The sequence below is a fragment of the Thalassophryne amazonica genome, chromosome 16 (genome assembly GCF_902500255.1).
Source record: "Thalassophryne amazonica chromosome 16, fThaAma1.1, whole genome shotgun sequence".
NCBI classification, from domain to species: domain Eukaryota; kingdom Metazoa; phylum Chordata; class Actinopteri; order Batrachoidiformes; family Batrachoididae; genus Thalassophryne; species Thalassophryne amazonica.
The window spans coordinates 45997754-46021231 of record NC_047118.1 but is presented as its reverse complement, the minus strand read 5'-3'; the positions used below and the strand labels follow the sequence as shown (position 1 = coordinate 46021231).

The following is a 23478-nucleotide window of genomic DNA, read 5'->3' as shown; positions in this document are numbered from 1 at the left end:
ACCCTGAGAGACTGCAATTAGACCCTTGTCGTTTCTCACACTTTGTGAAAAGGAAGCATAAAATCTTATTTATGAAAGCACATGTATGGAATTAGTTGCATATCATAATATAAGTCAGTTTCAATATCTGTGTGTTCAGGCGTAGTGTCAAACTCAAATGCACATTTACACATTTCAGATAGTTTAAGTGGTTCAAAAACTTTCCTCACTTGAACAAACAGCACCAGCGTCTTCACCATGGTTACAGTTATGCTGTCCGAATCCTCTGTGTGAGCACTCAACCAGAGAATTTTCACTTCCTGTACAGCCGACATTATCAAGCCAGATCTGACTGCTTCCTTGACCAAATCTGGCTCGAGTAATCGCATTCTTTGCCATCCCACAATTCACCTGTCTGCAAACCACTTCAGCATCCTGTATGTCCCAGTCATCATCACAGACCGTTCCCCAGGTGTTATTATTATAGACCTCAACTCTTCCAGCGCAACGATCAGAGCCAACTAATCTGATCTGGACATCTGCAAACAGAACAAAGAAGACATACTGACAGTGTAATACATGAAAATATAGGCACAGCATTGGAATCAGCACATCAATGTGGTGGTTCTGGGCTATAAATAAACTACAGCATTCACAGAGTGCTCTTGTTGAATCTTTTGTTATTATTCAATTATTTTCTGTTAAATTTTCCAGTTTTAACATTCATATTCAAAAATGCAACTCAAGAATAAACAACTTTGCTGTACATGTACACAAACATGCTACACCTAAACAACTGAATCACACATAACACTTCCCAACAATTCTCCTTCTTAGATCTTCACTGAGTTCCTTGGACTTTCCCATTGTTCTGAGTATTTGTCAGTCCAATGAGTGCTGTCAAACACATCTTTTTTATGCTGGCAAAGAGAAATTACTAGTTGTAGTCAGTCATGATCACTAAAGACGAGTTATATTAGGCCTTGGCCTTGTCACATTAAAAGTCATTGTAGAACCTGTGCACCGATGCTTCCCATCCAACCTGATGGAGCTTGAGAGGTGCTGCAAAGAGGAATGGGCAAAAGTGCCCAAAGATAGGTGCACCAAGCTTGTGGTATCATATTCAAGAAGACTAGAGGCTGTAATTGCTGCTAAAGGTGCATCAACAACATATTGAGCAAAGGGTGGGAATACTTATGTACATTTCAATTAAATTTCAATTTGTTTTCATTTATATAGTGCCAAATCACAACAGAGTTGCCTCAAAGTGTTTCACACACGTAAGGTCTCACCTTACTAACCCACCAGAGCAACCGTGGTAAAGAAAAACTCAAACCTCAAGCAGACCAGACTCAAAGGGGTGACCCTCTGCTTGGGCCCTGTTACAGACACAAATTACAGAACAATTCACAAAACGAATATACAGGAAATGCTGTTGGTGCACAGGACAGGAGGTTCTCCAGCACAAATACCACACCCATACCACATGTAATTTCTTATTTTTTTTATTTTGAATACATTAAAAAAAAAACTTTTCATGTTGTCATTATGGGGTGTTGTGATTATAATTTTGATGGAAAAAATGAATTTACTTCATTCTGGAATAAGGCTATAACAAAGCAAAATGTTGAGAAAGTGAAGCACTATGAATACTATCCAAATGCACTGTAAATCACATCAGACTATAAACTGCAGGACCTCTCAAACTACTAAAAAAAAACAAAAACAAAAAAAAAACCACAACAACAAAAAACGCGACTTATACTCCTGAAAATACGGTAAGTGCTTTAACATGCCCCTCACCTGAACAGATGACACCAGCATCTTCACTGTGGTCACAGTTGTTCTGCATCAGTCCCTTGTGTTGACACTCAGCCAGAGAATTTTCACTTCCAGTACAGCCGACATCATCAAGCCAGATGTGACCACTTCCTTGACCAAAGGTGGCTTGAGTAGTGGCTCTCTGTGCCGATCCACAACGCACCTGTTGGCAAACTACTTCAGCATCCTGTATGTCCCAGTTGTCATCACAGACTGTTCCCCAGGAGGTGCCATAATAGATTTCAACTCTTCCAGAGCAGTGATTTGAGCCACCAGCTAATCTGATCTGGAGATCTACAAACAGAAGAAAGATAGATAGATAGATATAGTCATATGTATAGAACATAAAAATATTTTGAAAATCTGACAACTATTTTGATCAGATTATTTAAATTTTACATTACTGCACAAGGCTATTCAAGAAAAACAGAAAATAAAGCCACAGCCCTAAAAACAATATATATTCTGAATCCTCATGACATGGGAAACAAACTGGTACCATTTTTGTTAAAAGTTGAACTGAAAATTACCCCCAAAATAGCCATTTATGTAGACCATACAGTATTGTACCATGTGCTTTTCATGCTGCCACTTCTGTCTGTCTTTCTGTCTGTCCGGGATAAACTCCCAAACTAATATGTAGCCCTAAAAACTATATATATTCTGAATCCTCATGACATGAGGAACAAACTGGTACCATTTTTTAAAAAGTTGAACTGAAAATTACCCCCAGAATAGCCGGCTGTGGGTATGACCAGTCAGATTCAAAGTTCAAGCCCTGTATACAACCCCTGGCAAAAATTATGGAATCACCGGCCTCGGAGGATGTTCATTCAGTTGTTTAATTTTGTAGAAAAAAAGCAGATCACAGACATGACACAAAACTAAAGTCATTTCAAATGGCAACTTTCTGGCTTTAAGAAGCACTATAAGAAATCAAGAAAAAAAGATTGTGGCAGTCAGTAATGGTTACTTTTTTAGACCAAGCAGAGGAAAAAAATATGGAATCACTCAATTCTGAGGAAAAAATTATGTAATCACCCTGTAAATTTTTATCCCCCAAATTAACACCTGCATCAAATCAGATCTGCTCATTGACATTGACCCTATGCCATGACATTGACCCTATGTGTCTTTTTGCAAGGAATGTTTTTGCAGTTTTTGCTCTATGGCAAGATGCATTATCATCTTGAAAAATGATTTCATCATCCCCAAACATCCTTTCAATTGTCCAAAATATCAACGTAAACTTATGCATTTATTGATGATGTAATGACAGCCATCTCCCCAGTGCCTTTACCTGACATGCAGCCCCATATCATCAATGACTGTGGAAATTTACATGTTCTCTTCAGGCAGTCATCTTTATAAATCTCACTGGAACGGCACCAAACAAAAGTTCCAGCATCATCACCTTGCCCAATGCAGATTCGAGATTCATCACTGAATATGACTTTCATCCAGTCATCCACAGTCCACGATTGCTTTTCCTTAGCCCATTGTAACCTTGTTTTTTTCTGTTTAGGTGTTAATGATGGCTTTCGTTTAGTTTTTCTGTATGTAAATCCCATTTCCTTTAGGCGGTTTCTTACAGTTCGGTCACAGACGTTGACTCCAGTTTCATCCCATTCGGTCCTCATTTGTTTTGTTGTACATTTTTCGATTTTTGAGACATATTGCTTTAAGTTTTCTGTCTTGACGCTTTGATGTCTTCCTTGGTCTACCAGTATGTTTGCCTTTAACAACCTTCCCATGTTGTTTGTATTTGGTCCAGAGTTTAGACACAGCTGACTGTGAACAACCAACATCTTTTGCAACATTGCGTGATGATTTACTCTCTTTTAAGAGTTTGATAATCCTCTCCTTTGTTTCAATTGACATCTCTCGTGTTGGAGCCATGATTCATGTCAGTCCACTTGGTGCAACAGCTCTCCAAGGTGTGATCACTCCTTTTTAGATGCAGACTAACGAGCAGATCTGATATGATGCAGGTGTTAGTTTTGGGGATGAAAATTTACAGGGTGATTCCATAATTTTTTCCTCAGAATTCAGTGATTTCATATTTTTTTCCTCTGCTTGGTCTAAAAAAGTAACCGTTACTGACTGCCACAATCTTTTTTTTTTCTTGATTTCTTATAGTGTTTCTTAAAGCCAGAAAGTTGCCATTTGAAATGACTTTAGTTTTGTGTCATGTCTGTGATCTGCTTTTTTTCTACAAAATTAAACAACTGAATGAACATCCTCCGAGGCCGGTGATTCCATAATTTTTGCCAGGGGTTGTATGTGTTGGCAGTGGTGGGCACAGATAACCAAAAAATTAACTTCGATAACAGATAATCAGATAACTGAAAAGTTATATTTGATAAAGATAAAACAATAAACCACCCAAAAATGTATTGGAAGTTACAGATACCCGATAAATTCCAGTATTGTCTCCGGTACACTTGCAACTACTAACAAGCTGATGTTGAGTTTTAACACCACAATCAATCAATCAATCAATCAATCAATCAATCAATCAATCAATCAATCAATTTTATTTATATAGCGCCAAATCACAACAAACAGTTGCCCCAAGGCGCTTTATATTGTAAGGCAACGCCATACAATAATTACGTAAAAAACCCAACGGTCAAAACGACCCCCTGTGAGCAAGCACTTGGCTACAGTGGGAAGGAAAAACTCCCTTTTAACAGGAAGAAACCTCCAGCAGAACCAGGCTCAGGGAGGGGCAGTATTCTGCTGGGACTGGTTGGGGCTGAGGGAGAGAACCAGGAAAAAGACATGCTGTGGAGGGGAGCAGAGATCGATCACTAATGATTAAATGCAGAGTGGTGCATACAGAGCAAACACTCAGTGCATCATGGGAACCCCCCAGCAGTCTAAGTCTATAGCAGCATAACTAAGGGATGGTTCAGGGTCACCTGATCCAGCCCTAACTATAAGCTTTAGCAAAAAGGAAAGTTTTAAGCCTAATCTTAAAAGTAGAGATGGTGTCTGTCTCCCTGATCTGAATTGGGAGCTGGTTCCACAGGAGAGGAGCCTGAAAGCTGAAGGCTCTGCTTCCCATTCTACTCTTACAAACCCTAGGAACTACAAGTAAGCCTGCAGTCTGAGAGTGAAGCGCTCTATTGGGGTGATATGGTACTATGAGGTCCCTAAGATAAGATGGGACCTGATTATTCAAAACCTTATAAGTAAGAAGAAGAATTTTAAATTCTATTCTAGAATTAACAGGAAGCCAATGACGAGAGGCCAATATGGGTGAGATATGCTCTCACTGTTATGTGCCGACGCGGGTTGAGGAGCGGACCTGCGTCTGACTGAACCCAGCGCTAAATAACCAGAAAGCGGTTCCAAAAACAAAACATTTATTTCCCTTTCTGTGCAATAATTGTGTACAACATAATATATGGTTTGTCTGGCGGAGTGAAGGACGACGCGCTCTCCAGCGCCAAAAGGGATCGAAGCCCGGTGCTTCTGGACTCAAATTAACCGCCAAACACCCCCCAGGTGGACACGACAAACTTACTCTGTGAAGGATAGAAGAGTTGAGGTAAGTCAACAGCTACAACTAATATCCTTCAAAGGCACACACTATCAGCAACACATTCAGGTCTGAATTTAAGCTTTATGTAAATGAGCAGCTTCTCACAACAGGCGGAGGATCATCAGTCCGCACGCCACGGCCGTGAGAAGCAAGTTGCACAATTCTCATCAATGTTCAAATATACTGCGTAACAAAATATCAAATTACTATTAACACTTATTCAGACAATCAATCACCTCTGATGTGTGCTGACAGCATGTATCCCTCACCCGTCCTCCTTCACAGGCACAATGTGTCAAACCCAGGCGCGGTCCTCAGCATCTCACAAACGAATGTCACAAGGTCGAGTTCCCAGCAATTCTGCTTGAATCACTCATGGCTTAAATGCAGAACGCCATCTCATTATCTGCTTCAGCTGAAAGTCTTTAAGTCTGCACGTGAGCATCATCCACAGGTGCTGCGAGTCATTAGGCCTGCACATGAACATCCTCCACAAGTGCAGCCAATAATGTTGATGAGGGTGAAGGATTCTTCTGCCAGCACCTTCTCCACAGACAAAAACCAGTTTGCATACCACCAGGAGAGCAAAGAAAAGGAAACAACACAAAAAACATCCAGCCAAACCCCCCAACACACAACACTCTCCTTCTAGTCCCCGCTAGTACTCTAGCTGCAGCATTTTGAATTAACTGAAGGCTTTTCAGGGAACTTTTAGGACAACCTGATAATAATGAATTACAATAGTCCAGCCTAGAGGAAATAAATGCATGAATTAGTTTTTCAGCATCACTCTGAGACAAGACATTTCTAATTTTAGAGATATTGCGTAAATGCAAAAAAGCAGTCCTACATATTTGCTTAATATGCGCATTGAATGACATATCCTGATCAAAAATGACTCCAAGATTTCTCACAGTATTACTAGAGGTCAGGGTAATGCCATCCAGAGTAAGGATCTGGTTAGACACCATGTTTCTAAGATTTGTGGGGCCAAGTACAATAACTTCAGTTTTATCTGAGTTTAAAAGCAGGAAATTAGAGGTCATCCATGTCTTTATGTCTGTAAGACAATCCTGCAGTTTAGCTAATTGGTGTGTGTCCTCTGGCTTCATGGATAGATAAAGCTGGGTATCATCTGCGTAACAATGAAAATTTACGCAATGCCGTCTAATAATGTTGCCTAAGGGAAACATGTATAAAGTGAATAAAATTGGTCCTAGCACAGAACCTTGTGGAACTCCATAATTAACCTTAGTCTGTGAAGAAGATTCCCCATTTACATGAACAAATTGTAATCTATTAGATAAATATGATTCAAACCACCGTCTTCAAGTCTTCAATTTCCATACCATAAGTCAGAACAAGATCTAAGATATGATTAAAGTGGTGGACTCATTTACATTTTGAGCAAAGCCAATTGAGTCTAATAATAGATTAAATGCAGTGTTGAGGCTGTCATTCTCAGCATCCGTATGGATGTTAAAATCACCCACTATAATTATCTTATCTGAGGTAAGCACTAAGTCAGACAAAAGGTCTGAAAATTCACAGAGAAACTCACAGTAACGACCAGGTGGACGATAGATAATAACAAATAAAACTGGTTTTTGGGACTTCCAGTTTGGATGGACAAGACTAAGAGTCAAGCTTTCAAATGAATTAAAGCTCTGTCTGGGTTTTTGATTAATTAATAAGCTGGAATGGAAGATTGCTGCTAATCCTCCGCCTCGGCCCATGCTACGAGCATTCTGGCAGTTAGTGTGACTCGGGGGTGTTGACTCATTTAAAATAACATATTCATCCTGCTGTAACCAGGTTTCTGTAAGGCAGAATAAATCAATATGTTGATCAATTATTATATCATTTACTAACAGGGACTTAGAAGAGAGAGACCTAATGTTTAATAGACCACATTTAACTGTTTTAGTCTGTGGTGCAGTTGAAGGTGCTATATTATTTTTTCTTTTTGAATTTTTATGCTTAAATAGATTTTTGCTGGTTATTGGTGGTCTGGGAGCAGGCACCGTCTCTACGGGGATGGGGTAATGAGGGGATGGCAGGGGGAGAGAAGCTGCAGAGAGGTGTGTAAGACTAGTCACTAGTCACTAGTCACGGTTTGGAGGATTTAAGAAAATTGGCCAGATTTCTAGAAATGAGAGCTGCTCCATCCAAAGTGGGATGGATGCCGTCTCTCCTAACAAGACCAGGTTTTCCCCAGAAGCTTTGCCAATTATCTACCTCATTTTTTGGACACCACTCAGACAGCCAGCAATTCAAGGAGAACATGCGGCTAAACATGTCACTCCCGGTCCGATTGGGGAGGGGCCCAGAGAAAACTACAGAGTCTGACATTGTTTTTGCAAAGATACACACCGATTCAATGTTAATTTTAGTGACCTCCGATTGGCATAACCGGGTTTCATTACTGCCGACGTGAATTACAATCTTACCAAATTTACGCTTAGCCTTAGCCAGCAGTTTCAAATTTCCTTCAATTTCGCCTGCTCTGGCCCCCGGAAGACAATTGACTATGGTTGCTGGTGTCGCTAACTTCACATTTCTCAAAACAGAGTCGCCAATAACCAGAGTTTGATCTTTGGCGGGTGTGTCGCCGAGTGGGGAAAAATGGTTAGAAATGTGAACGGGTTGGCGGTGTACACGGGGCTTCTGTTTAGAACTACGCTTCTTCCTCACAGTCACCCAGTCGGCCTGCTTTCCTGGCTGCTCGGGATCTGCCAGAGGGAAACTAACGGCGGCTAAGCTACCTTGGTCCGCACTGACTACAGGGGCCTGGCTAGCTGTAGAATTTTCCACGGTGCGGAGCCGAGTCTCCAATTCACCCAGCCTGGCCTCCAAAGCTACGAATAAGCTACACTTATTACAAGTACCATTACTGCTAAAGGAGGCCGAGGAATAACTAAACATTTCACACCCAGAGCAGAAAAGTGCGGGAGAGACAGGAGAAGCTGCCATGCTAAACCGGCTAAGAGCTAGTAGCTGCGCTAAGCTAGCGGATTCCTAAAAACACACAATGTGAATAATGTGTGAATAATTTAGAGGTGATTCAGCAGAGGGAGTGCTTTAGTTAAGGCACGTGAAGATTACACTGTGAAACAAATCGTTATCTAGTTAACTAGATCAATCTAACTGCGCAGATTAAACAGCTAACAGATACAGCAAAACACCGCTGTGCTCCGGAACAGGAAGTGATATAATACCGCAATGAGAGCCAACCACCAGTCAGTGTACATGTACACCAATCGCTTCTGGAAGCATCAAAAGCGACAACAGACCCAAATAATGAATCAGCACTTCTGTGTTTGAGCGTCCTGCCCCCTGCTGGAAGCTCCAGTTTACTACATGGCTTCCAGCACAAACGCAGCTGAGAGGAGCCACAAAGCTCAACTCTCTACTTAATCACAATGCTGCCGTCTTGGAAAATAAAGCAATGCTGAGTTATGGTTTGGTGTAAATAAAATGAATACTGATAGAATAACTCCATTAATGTCAATTCTGTCATTTGTGCAAAGTTAAGCTATAACATATTTCTCTTAATGTTGAATAATGCACTAATTCTGAAGTTTTGTAACAAACACAGACAGATGGCATTCTGGGTAAAATGTGCCTCCGCTAACATTGATTGGTTGACTCATTCATTCTATGTAAACCAACACGTTAATGTGAGGTGTGTTGTGTGTTGGTGTTTACAGATAAATGTGCTTTTGTAAAATATGCCATTTTTATTTGTAAAAAAAAAAGGCATTTTCCAAAAAAAAAGCCAAGTTGTAATTAGATAACCGTCTGATATAACCGGTGTCAAAATAAATAGAACACTGCCATGATCTACTGGTGCCAGTGTGAGTTTTGGCCCTTTTTCAGCTGATTTTTCATTTGTGCAAGCATTTTTTGGATCGCATCGAGTTTCAGGTTAATCGCGCATCCTGTATTGTTTAGTATACATGGAGTAACGAGCTGCGTTTAACATCTCACGACCACCTCCTGATCAGCGATCGTATGGTCAGATGAAAATTAAACCTGTTTGATATTCTGGTCAGCCGTCGTGAGGGTATCCTGCTGCTGAAGGGCTACAAACATCCAAACTCTCGCACTGTGCCTGTGCAAACACCGCAGACCTGTCTTGTAATGTTTTTTGTTTGTTTGTTTTGTTTTTAAACTTTAATGTCTCCCATCAAGGTTTTTGTAAATTAAGTTTGAAAAAAAAGCTTCTGTTTACGTTTTGCTTCTGGAAACATGAGTCTGACGTGTGGTTTTTGAATGTACAATGTGTGTGAGAACATAAATCGTGTGCTCTGAACTTTTACACCGTGCAGTTCTATGGTACAGTTTGAGCTGGAACCGAGTACAGTGATTGAAAATATCAGCCCAGCTTCAGGGTGAATACGAACACTACTGGACAGTAGATGGCAGTTGAGACCTTGAAAACTTGCCAAAACAAAATTCCAGATAATCCGTGTGTCTGCTACATTTAAGATGCATCGAATTTAATAAATGCAATCACAATAATAACGTCTGTCAACCCAGAAAATATATTCACAAGAGTTTTAGGCACTAGCGTTTAATGCTGTTGTCCGTGGAGCCTGATCAAAGTGTCTCAAATGCATTTCTCATGTCGTGAATGTACTGAGATTACCCTATCCTTCCCATAATGCACCTGGACACAGCATGTCCACACTAAAACCTTAAAAATTAGCGCATTACTTTAAAACTAAAACATATATCTGATATTTTCACTTTATAAAACTTCAGACGTGACGTCAGTTTAAATAACTTGTCCGAAATTAGTTTGGTTAAAATCTGAACCATAAGTTAAAAATGTATGCCTCTGGATGACTTGGGTGATATTGCCCGCGTATTAGTATTCAAGGATTCAAGGATTCAAAGGAGTTTATTGTCATATGCACATAGGAACATGTTCCCTGCACAATGAAATGTGTTTACTGCATTTAACCCATCCTAATTGTCAGTTAGGAGCAGAGGTCGCCTTTACGGCGCCCAGGGACCCAGCTCTAGATGTATGTCCCTGCCCTGAGTCACGAGCAGGGCTGAGCAAACTTTGGCCGGCTTCATGACACACTTAACAAACAACAACACACATAAGCCGGTCCGGTACATAAACACACATAAAAGCACACACAAGGGAAGTACTGGGAAGAAAAAACCTCCATTGCTGCTGTGTTGAACACACACAGCACCACTGAAGCAAAAAAAAAAAACAAAAACCCATAAGCACAGAAAGCAGTCACAGAAAAACATTAAACAATCACAGCAGACAACAGACGACAGCCGAGACTTGAATGTGTCCAGTGTTCAGACAGACAGCCCATCAACAGGCCTTATCTGTCCATCCTGGGGGGGGGGGGATCCCCGTCCTGAATCAGTCCACCAGAGTCCAAGGTCCCACTGTCAACATCACAGGACTGAGAAGGGGAAGACAAGAGAGGCGGGGTAAGACGAGGAGCGAGGCATCAGGAGTGTTCCTCGGTGGGGAGGATTTTATCTCAGCGGCCTTGAAGGGCAGCTGGTGTTTGGAAACCAAATAGATATCCAGATTAACAGACGCCTGAAAGATTCCACTGTCTGAAACTTCAGAGTGGCTCCCAAATACATCTGAATAGAGGAGAAGAGATGTGGTCATTACTGACGATCAAAGCGGTTTTCCAGTGCAGCCATTCTCCCCGAGATGGATTCCAACGTGCGGTTAACACCCGCCGACTGAGCTGACACTGCCCTTCCAATCGAATCGATCATGTGGGGCAGCCTGGACGGGCCAATTAATGCCGCCTCCACCTTCTTAATTTTCCGGTAAACCAGTGCTATGGCCGCTCCACACAGCAGAAACCTGGTCACCACAGCTCCAAATAAGTAAACATCTTCAACGTCCTCCACAGACAACGTGTACAGGCACATGACTTGCCACCTCCGCCAGCTGTCCATCACGTAACCCGCCACACGTGTCCCGGCAGGACAGGTCGGGTCCTCCGCTCCCGAGTGTCTTGTAGAAAAAATAGTGTCAATTGCATTCAGAGACCACTTGATTAGATCCATTTTGCCGTTTCCAGAGGAGCAGGGCCGGCAGCCTCACAGACAAACATGCTACAGTAGCAGGAAAGTTGGGGAGGGAGGAGGAGAGAAAAATGCGACCGTCCCGACCGAGAGCAAGAAGGCAAGAGGGGTTAAAAGAGTTATGGGGTTAAAAGAAATGAGTGGGTTTTTTTTTTTTTGATGACCAGTTCTCCTTTGTCTGCAGAGGATAAAGCGGTTTCTTGTAGAAGTAGCTCTCCGCTGTTTGCACAGAGTAGAACTACACATCTGCTACAAAACATTTAACAGGTAGGTGCTCAACTGATTTTAAATTTTGTAAGTGTTTTTAGCTGTTCAGCTTTGTTTATCACGTTAAGGGTTTAAAAATGATCAAACAAAATTTATCGGAAGATAATTAGTCCGATAATGGTTTTCAAAGTTATCTGAAAGATAATCCGATAATGAAAACATTTTCTTTGATAATTATCGGTTATCAGATTATCTGAACTGTGCCCACCACTCAGCACAGCATAGCACACTCAGCAAAACAGCAACATGCTTAGGCTGAGGCTGTGGGTATGACCAGGCAGATTCAAATTTCCAGCCCTGTATATGTGTTGGCCATCTTTGTTTATTTAATCCCTTTCTTCAGCTACTTTATGTTCTCAACTGTTAAGCACCTGACTGTCCTGTAGAACCCAGTTTGCCTAATTGTCTGAATACATTCATTTTATGTTTGTAAAATTGCAATGTAAAAACAGTGAAATACACCACTACCTCAATTTTGATTAATTGATATTTACATTTACTGTTACCTACCTTTTGTGTGTAATTTTGTTATAAATTTGATTGCAAAACAAAGTCTGCATGAAGGACTTCAAATGTATTTCCACTTAGTTTTTGGAGTCCACCTCTTATAGTTCTGCTGGACAAACTTTAGCCCATTAACTATTATATTTATAAGACATCAGCATTACAAAAACAAATGTTGGGCAATTGTTTTGATTAAAATGATTGGCATTTGGCTTATGTCTAAAACAGGTTAACCCGGGCAGCACCGGGTACCCCAGCTAGAATAAAATAAAGAACACTGAATCACAAACATTTTCTGTATGTATGTGGCTCTGGGATAGAGTGGCAGCTTGTCCAGTGTGCATGACCACTGGGATTGACTTCAGCTTCTCTGTTAGCCTTAACTGGAGTAAGTGGGTATAGAAGAATGAATGAATGAATGAATGAATCACAAAGAATTTGCATGAATCTACGTCAAACTCATAAGGCAAAAGTGTTGCATCCACTGAGTGTCACAAAAGTGCTTTTTCACTTCTGAAAATCCGAACCAAAACTGCACAAAGGTTTAGGGTTTACTTTTTCCACTTTGGTTTCAGCCTCATAATAATAATAATAATAATAATAATAATAATAATAATAATAATAATAATCCCCAAAGCGAACAAGTTATTTTTGCATCTAAAATGACCAAGTGGGGTCATTTATCATGGTGTTAACAGATAATTTTCTGATGATTATCGGGGTCCGTGTCACTGTGTCAGTCGACCAAGCAGCTCATCCCACAATTTTCTACCCTCAGCTAATTCCTCCAACTCTTCCTGAGGAATCCTGAGGTGTTCTCAAGCCATCTGGGAAATATAATCCCTCCATTGTGCGTTCTAAAAAACCATAACTGTTGTGTGGGCCACTGAAGAGGAGGTACTGCTGGCCTACCACCACCAGAGGGTGCCCTGCTTGAAGTGCGGGCTTCAAGCACGAGAGGGCATCGGAGCAACAGAGAGTGACAGCTGTCACTCATCGACAGCACCAGCTGTCACTCATTCTACTATCATCATCCACATCACCATAAAAGCCGGACTGCAAATCCACCTCCACGCCGAGAAATCAGCTACCACTCAGGTAATATTCTCTGCTGTGTCTGAACCGTGACTAAATATTGTTCTGTGTGCAGCCGTTTGTTCCTGTGGATACAGTCTTCTGTTGGATTGGCGCATAGTGTGGGTTTGCGACGTCTTCGCCTCTCACTGCATCCAGAGAAGTGACTGACAGGAGCTGCACGGGTGTTCCTATATTGGAGGTGGAGGTTCTCCCTCCCGGAGGAACTGAGTACTGAGAGATTACTGGGTGTGTATTCACACACCCACCATTAACTGTTTCTGTTTCTGCCAGCAGTACCAGGTCTGACAGCTGGAGACGGTGGCCACCTGGGGTCCCAGGACTTGGCGGCTCCGGTGTTCTTCAGATCCGTTGGGAGTGGAAGCCGTGTGGGATCCGGCTCTTCTCTGGACAGACGTCTTCTATCCTCGAGCCTGCCCACACGTCACCTTTTGTACGATTGACTGTACTTCTCAACTGCAATTGTCTGTATTCCGTTGTGCAATTCACAACATTAAATTGTTATTTTTGGCTTATCCATTGTCCGTTCATTTACGCCCCCTGTTGTGGGTCCGTGTCATTACACTTTCCCAACAATAACAATATTAATCACTGATTTTATATGATGAAATCAAAGCCTGTAATATTAAAAAAATACACATCTTTCCAGGGTCATAAGTGACCAAATGTAAGGGCCCCTTCACACATAATGCAAATACATACAACTAGGGTGACTCACGAAGGTAGAGCTCATATGAGCACACCACAAAACATTGCGCCGAAGGGCAGGCGTGCACGATGCCGGTACAATGGTTTGTGCATGCAACGGTGTCTTTCAAGCAGGAACACAGTGCAAGCTGCTGCACCACATCGCACCCCTTATGTGGAGGAAAATAAAATTAAAACCAGCTGTATAATTAGTGAATATCACTGGATGATATAAATAATACATAAAAGGGGATGCAACACAGAACCCCGCAGTTAACCCTGGTTAAATGCAAAAAAAAAAAATGCCACTCACAGGATTTGAACCCACACACTCTGATCACCAGACAGAAACTTTACCACTGCACTACAATCACTATCTTATAAAAGGACCATGCAATGGCTAAAATCAACAAGCAGATAAACGTATTTCTAAAAAAAAAGAAAAAAAGCGCTGTGATAACCGAACAGACGGCGTTTGGTACAGCGTATTTATTCTGATACATGACTGAAAGTGGTGTATTTATCAAACTGTTAGGTTGTCCTTGTCCTGTGGTACGCCACTCACACCTCAACAGCTGTGGGCAGCCAGCCATGCCCCCTGTCCTGTCAGCGCACAGACCAAGATGTCACTCTGTGATCAGATGAGAGATGCTTCACCTGCGGGGAGGACTCACACACACAGATGTGTTGGGGTGGGGTGGGGGGGACGGGGGGAGACACGTGTTGTGGTGGGAGCCGACACTCTGGCATGCCACATGTGCACTCGGCAACTTTACAGTCGCGGGGCACTTAGACAAATTTCATATCCAGCTCACAGTGATCATCTGGTGACTGTTTTCGTGACTATGGTGTGAATGGCCACACATTTTCTAAGTTCCAAACGAGAGGTGTTAGATGTTCGTGCGTGTCACCTGGAATTTGGCCGACACCTGCCGCGAGAAGGATTGATGGACTCGCACAGCGCACACTCTGTCTTTCAGCTGCTGATGTGTGCAAATAGTTGTAGCAACAGCTGTATGAAGCAGCTACAGTTTTACACATTTTGCACACGATTCCTGTTTCATGCACACTTTATGTGCAAATTGACCAAATTCGCACTATGTGTGAAGGGGCCCAAGTTTCATTATGCTTGTCACACCAATTGGACAATTCCTGCAAACTAAATAAATTAAATAAATAGCTGTGGAAGTAGACTGACAAACTAAAATTTTCTGTTTAAAAATATCTCTATGGCACATATAATTATTTGGCTGGGGTCAGGAATGATCCCACCTAACTTTCCATTATCTTTTCAGCACTAACGGACATTTCCTGCAAAAATAAACAAACAAACAAACAAAAGGTGTGTAGGACAAGTAGACTGACAAATTCATGGTAGGACATATTTTGGTTCTGGTTGTCTAATTGAAAATATCACAATGGTGTCCAATATTTGGCTGAGGTCATAAATGACCCCACTCGGTCACTTGAAAGGTAAACAGCCTGCGTATGCCAGCAATTTAGTGGACCGACGTGTGTCTGATGTTAGAGTGTTGTCATTTCAAAGAGTGTTATGAGTTGAATTATGTTTGTGAGTTTGGAAGTTCATTTTTGTTGCCATTGTAATCATATTATAATGTGTTTATTATCAGAAGCAGCAATTTCATGTTCAATATGCCAGACGAGATCTAATTCATTAAATGAACAGCTTGTGCAAAGTTGTGTTGTTGCCAACAGGAAAAAAGTAGATGAGTGCAATCCAGTTTGGGAGTGAACAATAAGAGGAGTGACAAGACTTTCATGGAACTTTATCAATCAAATAAATGATTTGACATTGAAAACTAATCCAGTTTCAGCATGAAATGAGAGAATCTGTTTTGGTTGGAAACAAATCTGTTGTTCGATCCTGACTGCTGTTCGGCCTCCACAACACTGAAAACTCCCAAACTGAAGAGTCTTAAAATCCAAACCATATCTGGTCAGTATGAAGTCACCTTAAAATTTTAAGGTTGAAACAGAAGCAAGGGATTGTGCCTATTTACATTTAATTTATAAAAGTGGATGATATAGGTGTTTAAAAACAGCAGAGAAATATGAAACATTATTTTACACAATGTACTCCTCACCTGAACAGATAACACCAGCATCTTCACCGTGGTTACAGTTGTGTTCCCCAAATTTTCTGTGGCTGCAATCAGCCAGAGAATTTTCACTTCCTGTGCAGCTAACATCATCAAGCCAGATCGGACCACTTCCTTGACCAAAGCTGGCCCCTGTTTTTGCATTCTGTGCCGTCCCACAACTCAGTTGTCGACAAATCACTTCAGCATCCTGTATGTCCCAGCCGTCATCACAGATGGTTCCCCACGAGTTATTATTATAGACTTCAACTCTTCCAGAACAGCGATTTGAGCCGCCAGCTAATCTGATCTGAACATCTGTGGAAACAGACAACATGCATATAACAGTGTTATATGTGTTGAACGTGTTTTCTCCTTGCATGAAAATTCAACAAGGTATGTCTTCTATAATACATTCCAATTCTAAGGTACAACTGTAGTAGTGTGTACTATCGTAAATCTAAATATGTACAAAAAAGAAGAAGAGTAGAGCCACTTAGCTGCCTGGTCTTGAGAACCAGGGATGGTAGGTTGAAAAGCTTTTTTATCCCATGGGAACTCTCCCTACCCACACAAGCAGCTCAAGAAAAAGGACATCATGTATTTAAGTGATATATACACAATAAGGGTAATAAACAACATATACAAGAAATATAGTTACTACATAATATTATAGGTGTTAGCTTATAAAAACCTAAATATTCATATAGCAGAAGACTGTATTATACGCAGGCCCAGATCCAGACCGGTTTGGACCGATGCATTTGCATCGGTCAGATTTTTTTACGCATTGTTCGACATCGGTAAAAAAAAAAATCACGAATAGTGCCGAACGTGTCCCACGGTGAACACAGCTTTTGATTTGATCCCACAATGCACCACGCAGGTGTACACAGGAAAATTCAAACCGGATCAAACAAACATAGGGTCAGTCCAGTCAAGTCGATGATCATGGCATCCAGGAAAAAGTTGTGCAAGGAGGCGCTTATTTCATCAAGAAACGGTGAGTGGTTTATAAATAGTTTTCAGACAATAGTGTGTTTGAAAGGCATTCTGTGATGACTGAAATGAAAAACAGCTTCTACCCGAATGCTGTCAGACTGTTGAACAGTTCAACATCCACCACCAAACTGTGAACATTGCACTACATGCACATTGTCACCTTTTTAATACTCTAATGCTGCTGCTGCTGCTGCCGACCCTGTGCCTTGTATATATATTCTATGGCCACAGGGGTGCACATGTTGTACATAGCAAAAGTTTATATTGCTAAAGTTTATACAAGAGGTTAGGTAAAAACAAAATGTCCCAGTTAACTACACCAAGACCTGGAGAAATTGCATTTCATTCTGCCTGTAAGGGTCAACTGACAATAAAAGTGAGTGTGAGTGTTGTGTGGGCCGCCAGAAGAGGAGGTACTGCTAGCCCACCACCACCAGATGGCGCCCTGCTTGGAGTGCGGGCTTCAAGCACGAGAGGGCGTCGGAGCAACGGAGAGTGACAGCTGTCATTCATCATCTGCACCAGCTGTCACTCATTCACCACATCACCATAAAAGCCAGACTACAACTCCACCTCCCCGCCGAGAAATCAGCAACCAAGAGGTAACCCTCTCTGTGGTAATTTTCTCTGCTAACTAAACTCTTCTTTGCAGCCGTTTGCCCTGTGGTGTACTTATCCGAGCTGGAGTAAGAGTGTGACCGTGACGACTTCGCATCACGCTCCATAGCAGATAAGTGGTTACACAGGAGCTGCACGAGTGTGTGATTGGAGGTGGAGGTGCTCCCTCCTTAAAGAACATTGACTGTGAGTGGACTACTGAGTGTGCGGATTCACACTCACCTGGATTTTCTCTGTTCTCTGCCAGCAGTACCAGGGTCGACAGCCGAAGGCAGAGGCCACCTGGGGACTCGGGACTTGGCGGCTCCGGTGTTCTTCAGGCCCGCTGGTGGTGGAAGCTGTGTGGGAATCAGCTCATCTCTCGCCAGAGGCCTCCTATCTTCGAGCCTGCCCACACGTCACCTGGTGTCTCATTGGCAATCCATATCTCTGTCTGTATTCCGTTGTGTGTTTTCACAACATTAAATTATTACTGGTTGGCTTATCCATTGTCCGTTCCTTTAGCGCCCCCTGTTGTGGGTCCGTGTCATGACACCTTCCCAACAGTGAGTCTGAAATTACATTTTTGATGGTTTTCCGACCATACATGTCAACCTATACGGATTGTCCGTAAATTATACAGCTTTTTCCGAGTTTCAGAGTCATACGGACGTACAAATAAAGTTGGATATTCAGGGTTTGGTCTGCAGCGGCTCTGTAATCAACCGTTTCTGCAGTGCAACTCCAGTTTGAAGCGTGAACCATTGAAGCAATGCTTCGATCCACTAACTCATTTTTTCTTTGATTTGCTGCTCTTCAGAAACAGCAAGTCTGCTTCTTAACCCCTCTCAAAGCCATTAAAATACCGTGAGTCACTATTGTGTGGATTAAAGTCACTAACTGGGAGTCTTGTCTTGTTGCAGTCAAGAAACGAGAATTGTCCTCTGTTCCATTGTCACAGCTCCAAATGCTGCGCGGCTCTCTGCCGAGACAGAGTCCAGTCGGTATTAATAACTTCAAAATGTATTGCCACTTTAAATAAAATGACACCTCTTACAAACGTAATACAGACAAGAAACTATAATCAACTAAAACATTTTTTTTTCCTCCCAAAATGAGACATGCTGTATTTCTTTACAAATTACATCCTGAAGTGTGGCACAGACGCTGTAAGAGCTCAGATCAGATATATGGAAAGACATTCATTCATAATGTCTGAAAGGAAATGCTTTTGACAAAAACTACAGATTTTGTTTATTCCTATTTATGTCCAGAGATCAAGGATCCACCATGTAGAGTTTATTATGTCCAAAGTTTAAGGATCCAGTGACCAATTTCATATTTATTTACTTTAAGACTCAATAAAATGTTCAATTTCAATTCAATTTCAAAGCGCCAAATCACAACAAAATCTAAATATGCTAAAACAAATACATCACTATTGTACACATATCACAATTTTGATATGTGTACAATTGTGATGTATTTGTTTTAGTATATTTAGTCATGGACATGATGAATATTGTTACCTGCTGGACTGTTTCTAATTTTGATCGGTATCAATGGAAAATGTCTTCTGTGAACTGTTTGTATCTCAATATATTATTATTAAGAATATATGCAGTCATCTTTTTATTGATTTTATCAATTGAAAAAAAATCATATATAGATTCAGGTATAATTGAAAGATTTTAGCAATAAATTTGATCCTGTTTGCAGTCAATTTTTGTTATAGTGTTCACTATGGTTGATGAAGTATAATAAATATATTAAAAGAAGTGTGACCGTGTATGTTGCACACGAATAAAAGAATGAAGATTATTGAATAACAAGACGTGTACGATTTTTATTTTATCATTGGACAAAAACGTGTCTGTCAGAGTTTCACTCTGGATCCAGCCCTGATACATATACCTAGTCTGTAGACTAGTAGTAAAATTAAATTATAGCCAGTAGGCTAAGCTATAACTATGGTTATTTTGTTATAGAAACAGAAGCTATGATGTAATACATTTTAGGTATCTATCTAAGGTTCACCCTGCTAGCTTACTATAGGAAGACAAAATACATATTCAATATGCTATCTAATAGAAACCCCAAACTTAGATACTATATGTTGATATCTATTAAAGAACCCATAAACTAAAGTATCATTAAAAATCTACACCAAGATTTTAAGTTTTCAGAAAGGAATGTATTCAAATGTGATGATGAATTTGATAAGTGTAGCAAGAATAACTGGTCTTCCTCAAGGAACTAAGACTTTTGAAAATTACGCAGGACTGCCAAGTGGAATGTAGTTTATAAATTTTACATCAATGCCGTAAACCCCTGTGCTGTAAATCAAGATTGATTAAAAAATAAAAAATAAAAAACACTTCTGCACCCTTCTTCGTATCAGAGGTCCTGATCAGTTCAGCCATTGTGTAAAATACCAGTTCCCCTTTTATTTCAGGATATCAAAGGTATCCAGAACACCTCAGCTGACAGTTTCCTGCCACTAATCACACAAAAGCCAGAAAAAAAAAAAACACAAATAAACTCAATGGGACATGCATCATGTTTTTTTCATGCTCCCGTCATGAAAAGCACCCCATTTTCGTGACGCTTTTGTTTTTTTCATTTTGCTATTTATAATCCTCCCCCTTCTCGTAACTGTAACTATAACCATAGCAATAAGTTTGTCTCCTCCCCTAAACCTAAACATAACTCCCCATACCCCTGTTACCCCACATTTCGTGCCACTGTCACAAAATTAATTTGTGCCCTGTCACTTATAGTGCCCCGTTTTCGTGCCCCCATGACAAACCCATAGATTAATGTACTTTTCGTAATGCCACCGTGAACTGCCGTGAGACTGGGTTGCTACTGCACATTGTGGGTAATCACTCACATGAACTGTACAAAAAGGAATCGTATTTATATTTTTTTTTTCTTTTTCCTTCTTCCTCCTTCTGTTAAATAATTATGTGTGAGACTAGACTGACTCAATTCATGGACATGAAATGTGACAGAATACGGTGTATTAACCAAGTAGACACTATGCAACAGTGATTCCTAAGGATCTCAGTTTAGTTAAAATAATTGTTAATCAAAGAGTTAATTATGTGTTTATTTTCTTTTTGTTTTCTCAGATGTTCTTCCTCCTGAATTCTAATTTGATTAATTTGAACCAACCCACAAATAATCCAACACCCTATGTAGGAATTTTTTTCAAAAGCACTGACTCACTTTGTCAAGTTAACTGTTCACTGGTCAAACAACATTTAAATTTTAAGGTATTTTTGTAAGCCACCTGCTACGTTACAACAAAAGGAAAAAAAAAACGTAGAGACAGTAATTCTTTAATTCCAAGGTCTTCTCAGGGTAGTGACCAGTACCACATCTGGTTAAGTGTGTCACGCTGAGCTAAGGCCACCTGAGATCTTCCAACATTTTACTCAAAGTTAGCTGCTGGATTTCTTAAAAGATCAGAATAATGTGCAGAGTGGCTTTTTCCTCTATTGCCGCCTGTTATGGGCTTGTGGGGTTTATTGGTAGTTTTATTATTGTTCTGTTGGTTTGTTGTTGCTTGGGTTTTGCGTTAGGGATTTTTCTTGTCTGGTGTTTGGTTTAGGCGTTTCCCTCCCGTCCTCCCTCCTGCTTGCCACGCTCCATTCCAGATCCTTCCTCTTCACCTGTCCTGCATTTTCCTCCTAATCACTCCCATTAACTTTTGACTGACTTTATTGTGTCACACAATTGTGCAATAATCATGCTGTTTAATCAGCATCTTGATATGCCACACCTGTGAGGTGGGATAGATTTCTCAGCAAAGGAGAAGTGCTCATTAACACAGATTTGTGAACAATATTAGAGAGAAATACATCTTTTGTGTATATAGAAGATGTTATAGATCTTTGAGAGTTCAGCTAATGAAAAGTGGGAGCAAAAACAAAAGTGTTGTGTTTATACTGTTGTTCAGTGTATGTGGCATGAAAACTCAATGATGTAAGAAAACTAATTTTCAAAAATGGAATTTAAATTGCATCTCAAACTACCTACAATTGAGGCTTGAAAGAGATTTGGAAAAATTGGATTTCATGCAACTTTTGACTGTTCAGACTTACAACATCGAATCAAATTGTACGTATATGCACATAAATCTGAAGAAGACCAAAGATATGTCGCTTAGTTATCTGCAGTAAGGTGAACTACCTATTGAAATGTGTTCCTCTTTGGCTGATCTGGTAGTGCACTGATCTGCAAAAGTGAACGGTTTTGTTCTCAAACCCCACTGGAGCCACAAAGATAAGTTACTTTAATTTCAATTTATTAATTTATATAGCACCAACTATATAAATTATCTACTTGTTGCACATGGTTCATTTTGAGCTAAACCAAGGCTGCCTTTTTTGATTGGACAAAAAAATCAGCTGTTTGGTTGTGAGTGTGGACAGCCTGCACACCTCCTGGACAAAACGGAAGAGTTCAAAAGTGGAAACCAAATCGGGTAGGTTTGGATGCGTCATAAGATTTCAAGGATCAAGCAGAAGTGAGGGATTGTGTCTATGAGATGAAATGTATAATTGTGCAAGATAATCACGCAGAAAGATTTCAAACATCTTCACAAGACGATTTCCGCCTGTTTCCCTGTCATCGCGTCGTTTCTCATGTTAAAGGTAAAATGGTGCACAGAAAACATGATTATACAACTATTAAAAAGATTGAACATTGTTTCAAGGAATGCCAGTGATTTAAAACTCCTCACCCGAACAGACTACACCAGCATCTTCTCTGTGTCCACAGTTGTGTTCCCCAAATCCTCGATGTCTGCACTCAGCGAGAGAACTTTCACTTCCTCTACAGTCAACATCATCAAGCCAGATCTGATCACTTCCTTCACCGAAGCTGGCACCTATTGTGGCTCTCTGTGGCGACCCACAATGCAACTGTCGGCAAACTACTTCAGCATCCTGCATATCCCACAAATCATCACAGACGGTTCCCCAAATGTTGTTATTGTAGACTTCGACTCTTCCAGAGCAGCGATTAGATCCGCCAGCTAATCTGATCTGACCATCTGCGAAGAGAACACAGAAGACACACTGACAACCCATGTACAGACAATGTTTGTTTGTTTTTTCTCCCCTGGAACCTTTCTGTGTGGAATTTGCATGCACAGTGGTGCTCATGGTTCATCATATGGTTGCCTCATGGTAAATTCCCTGGTGCCAGCCCACCTTTGCCCCACTCTCCAAGTACATCTGAACATAGCATCCATGTTTGAACTGCACCGGTGAGTACAACCCCGATTCCAATGAAGTTGGGACATTGTGTGAAATGTAAATAAAAACAGAATACAATGATTTGCAAATCCTCTTCAACCTATATTCAATTGAATACACCACAAAGACAAGATATTTAATGTTCAGACTGATAAACGTTATTGTTTTTGTGCAAATATTTGCTCATTTTGAAATGAGACCTGCAACATGTTTCAAAAAATCTGGGACAGTGTATGTTTACCACTGTGTTACATCACCTTTTCTTCTAACAACACTCAATAAGCATTTGGGAACTGAGGACACGCATGATTGGGTATTAAAGGAGCATCCCCAAAAGTCTCAGCCGTTCACAAGCAAAGATGGGGCGAGGATCACCGCTTTGTGAACAACTGCATGAAAAAAATAGTCCAACAGTTTAAGAACAATGTTTCTCAATGTTCAGTTGCAAGGAATTTAGGGATTCCATCATCTACAGTCCATAATATAATTAGAACATTCAGAGAATCTGGAGAATTTTCTACACGTA

General features: G+C 40.8%; 1 protein-coding gene across 1 annotated transcript in view; it reads right to left on the bottom strand.

Annotated features, from left to right (window-relative positions):
- LOC117528719 (immunoglobulin superfamily member 1-like) overlaps window positions 1-23478 on the bottom strand; it is a 170895-nt gene that overhangs the window by 75483 nt on the left and 71934 nt on the right. The window contains exons 3-6 of the mRNA XM_034191355.1: window positions 22436-22747; window positions 16093-16404; window positions 1783-2094; window positions 210-518 (exon numbers count right to left, since the gene is read on the bottom strand). Coding sequence (XP_034047246.1) covers window positions 210-518; window positions 1783-2094; window positions 16093-16404; window positions 22436-22747 — 1245 coding nt within the window. The remainder of the gene's footprint in view (window positions 1-209; window positions 519-1782; window positions 2095-16092; window positions 16405-22435; window positions 22748-23478) is intronic.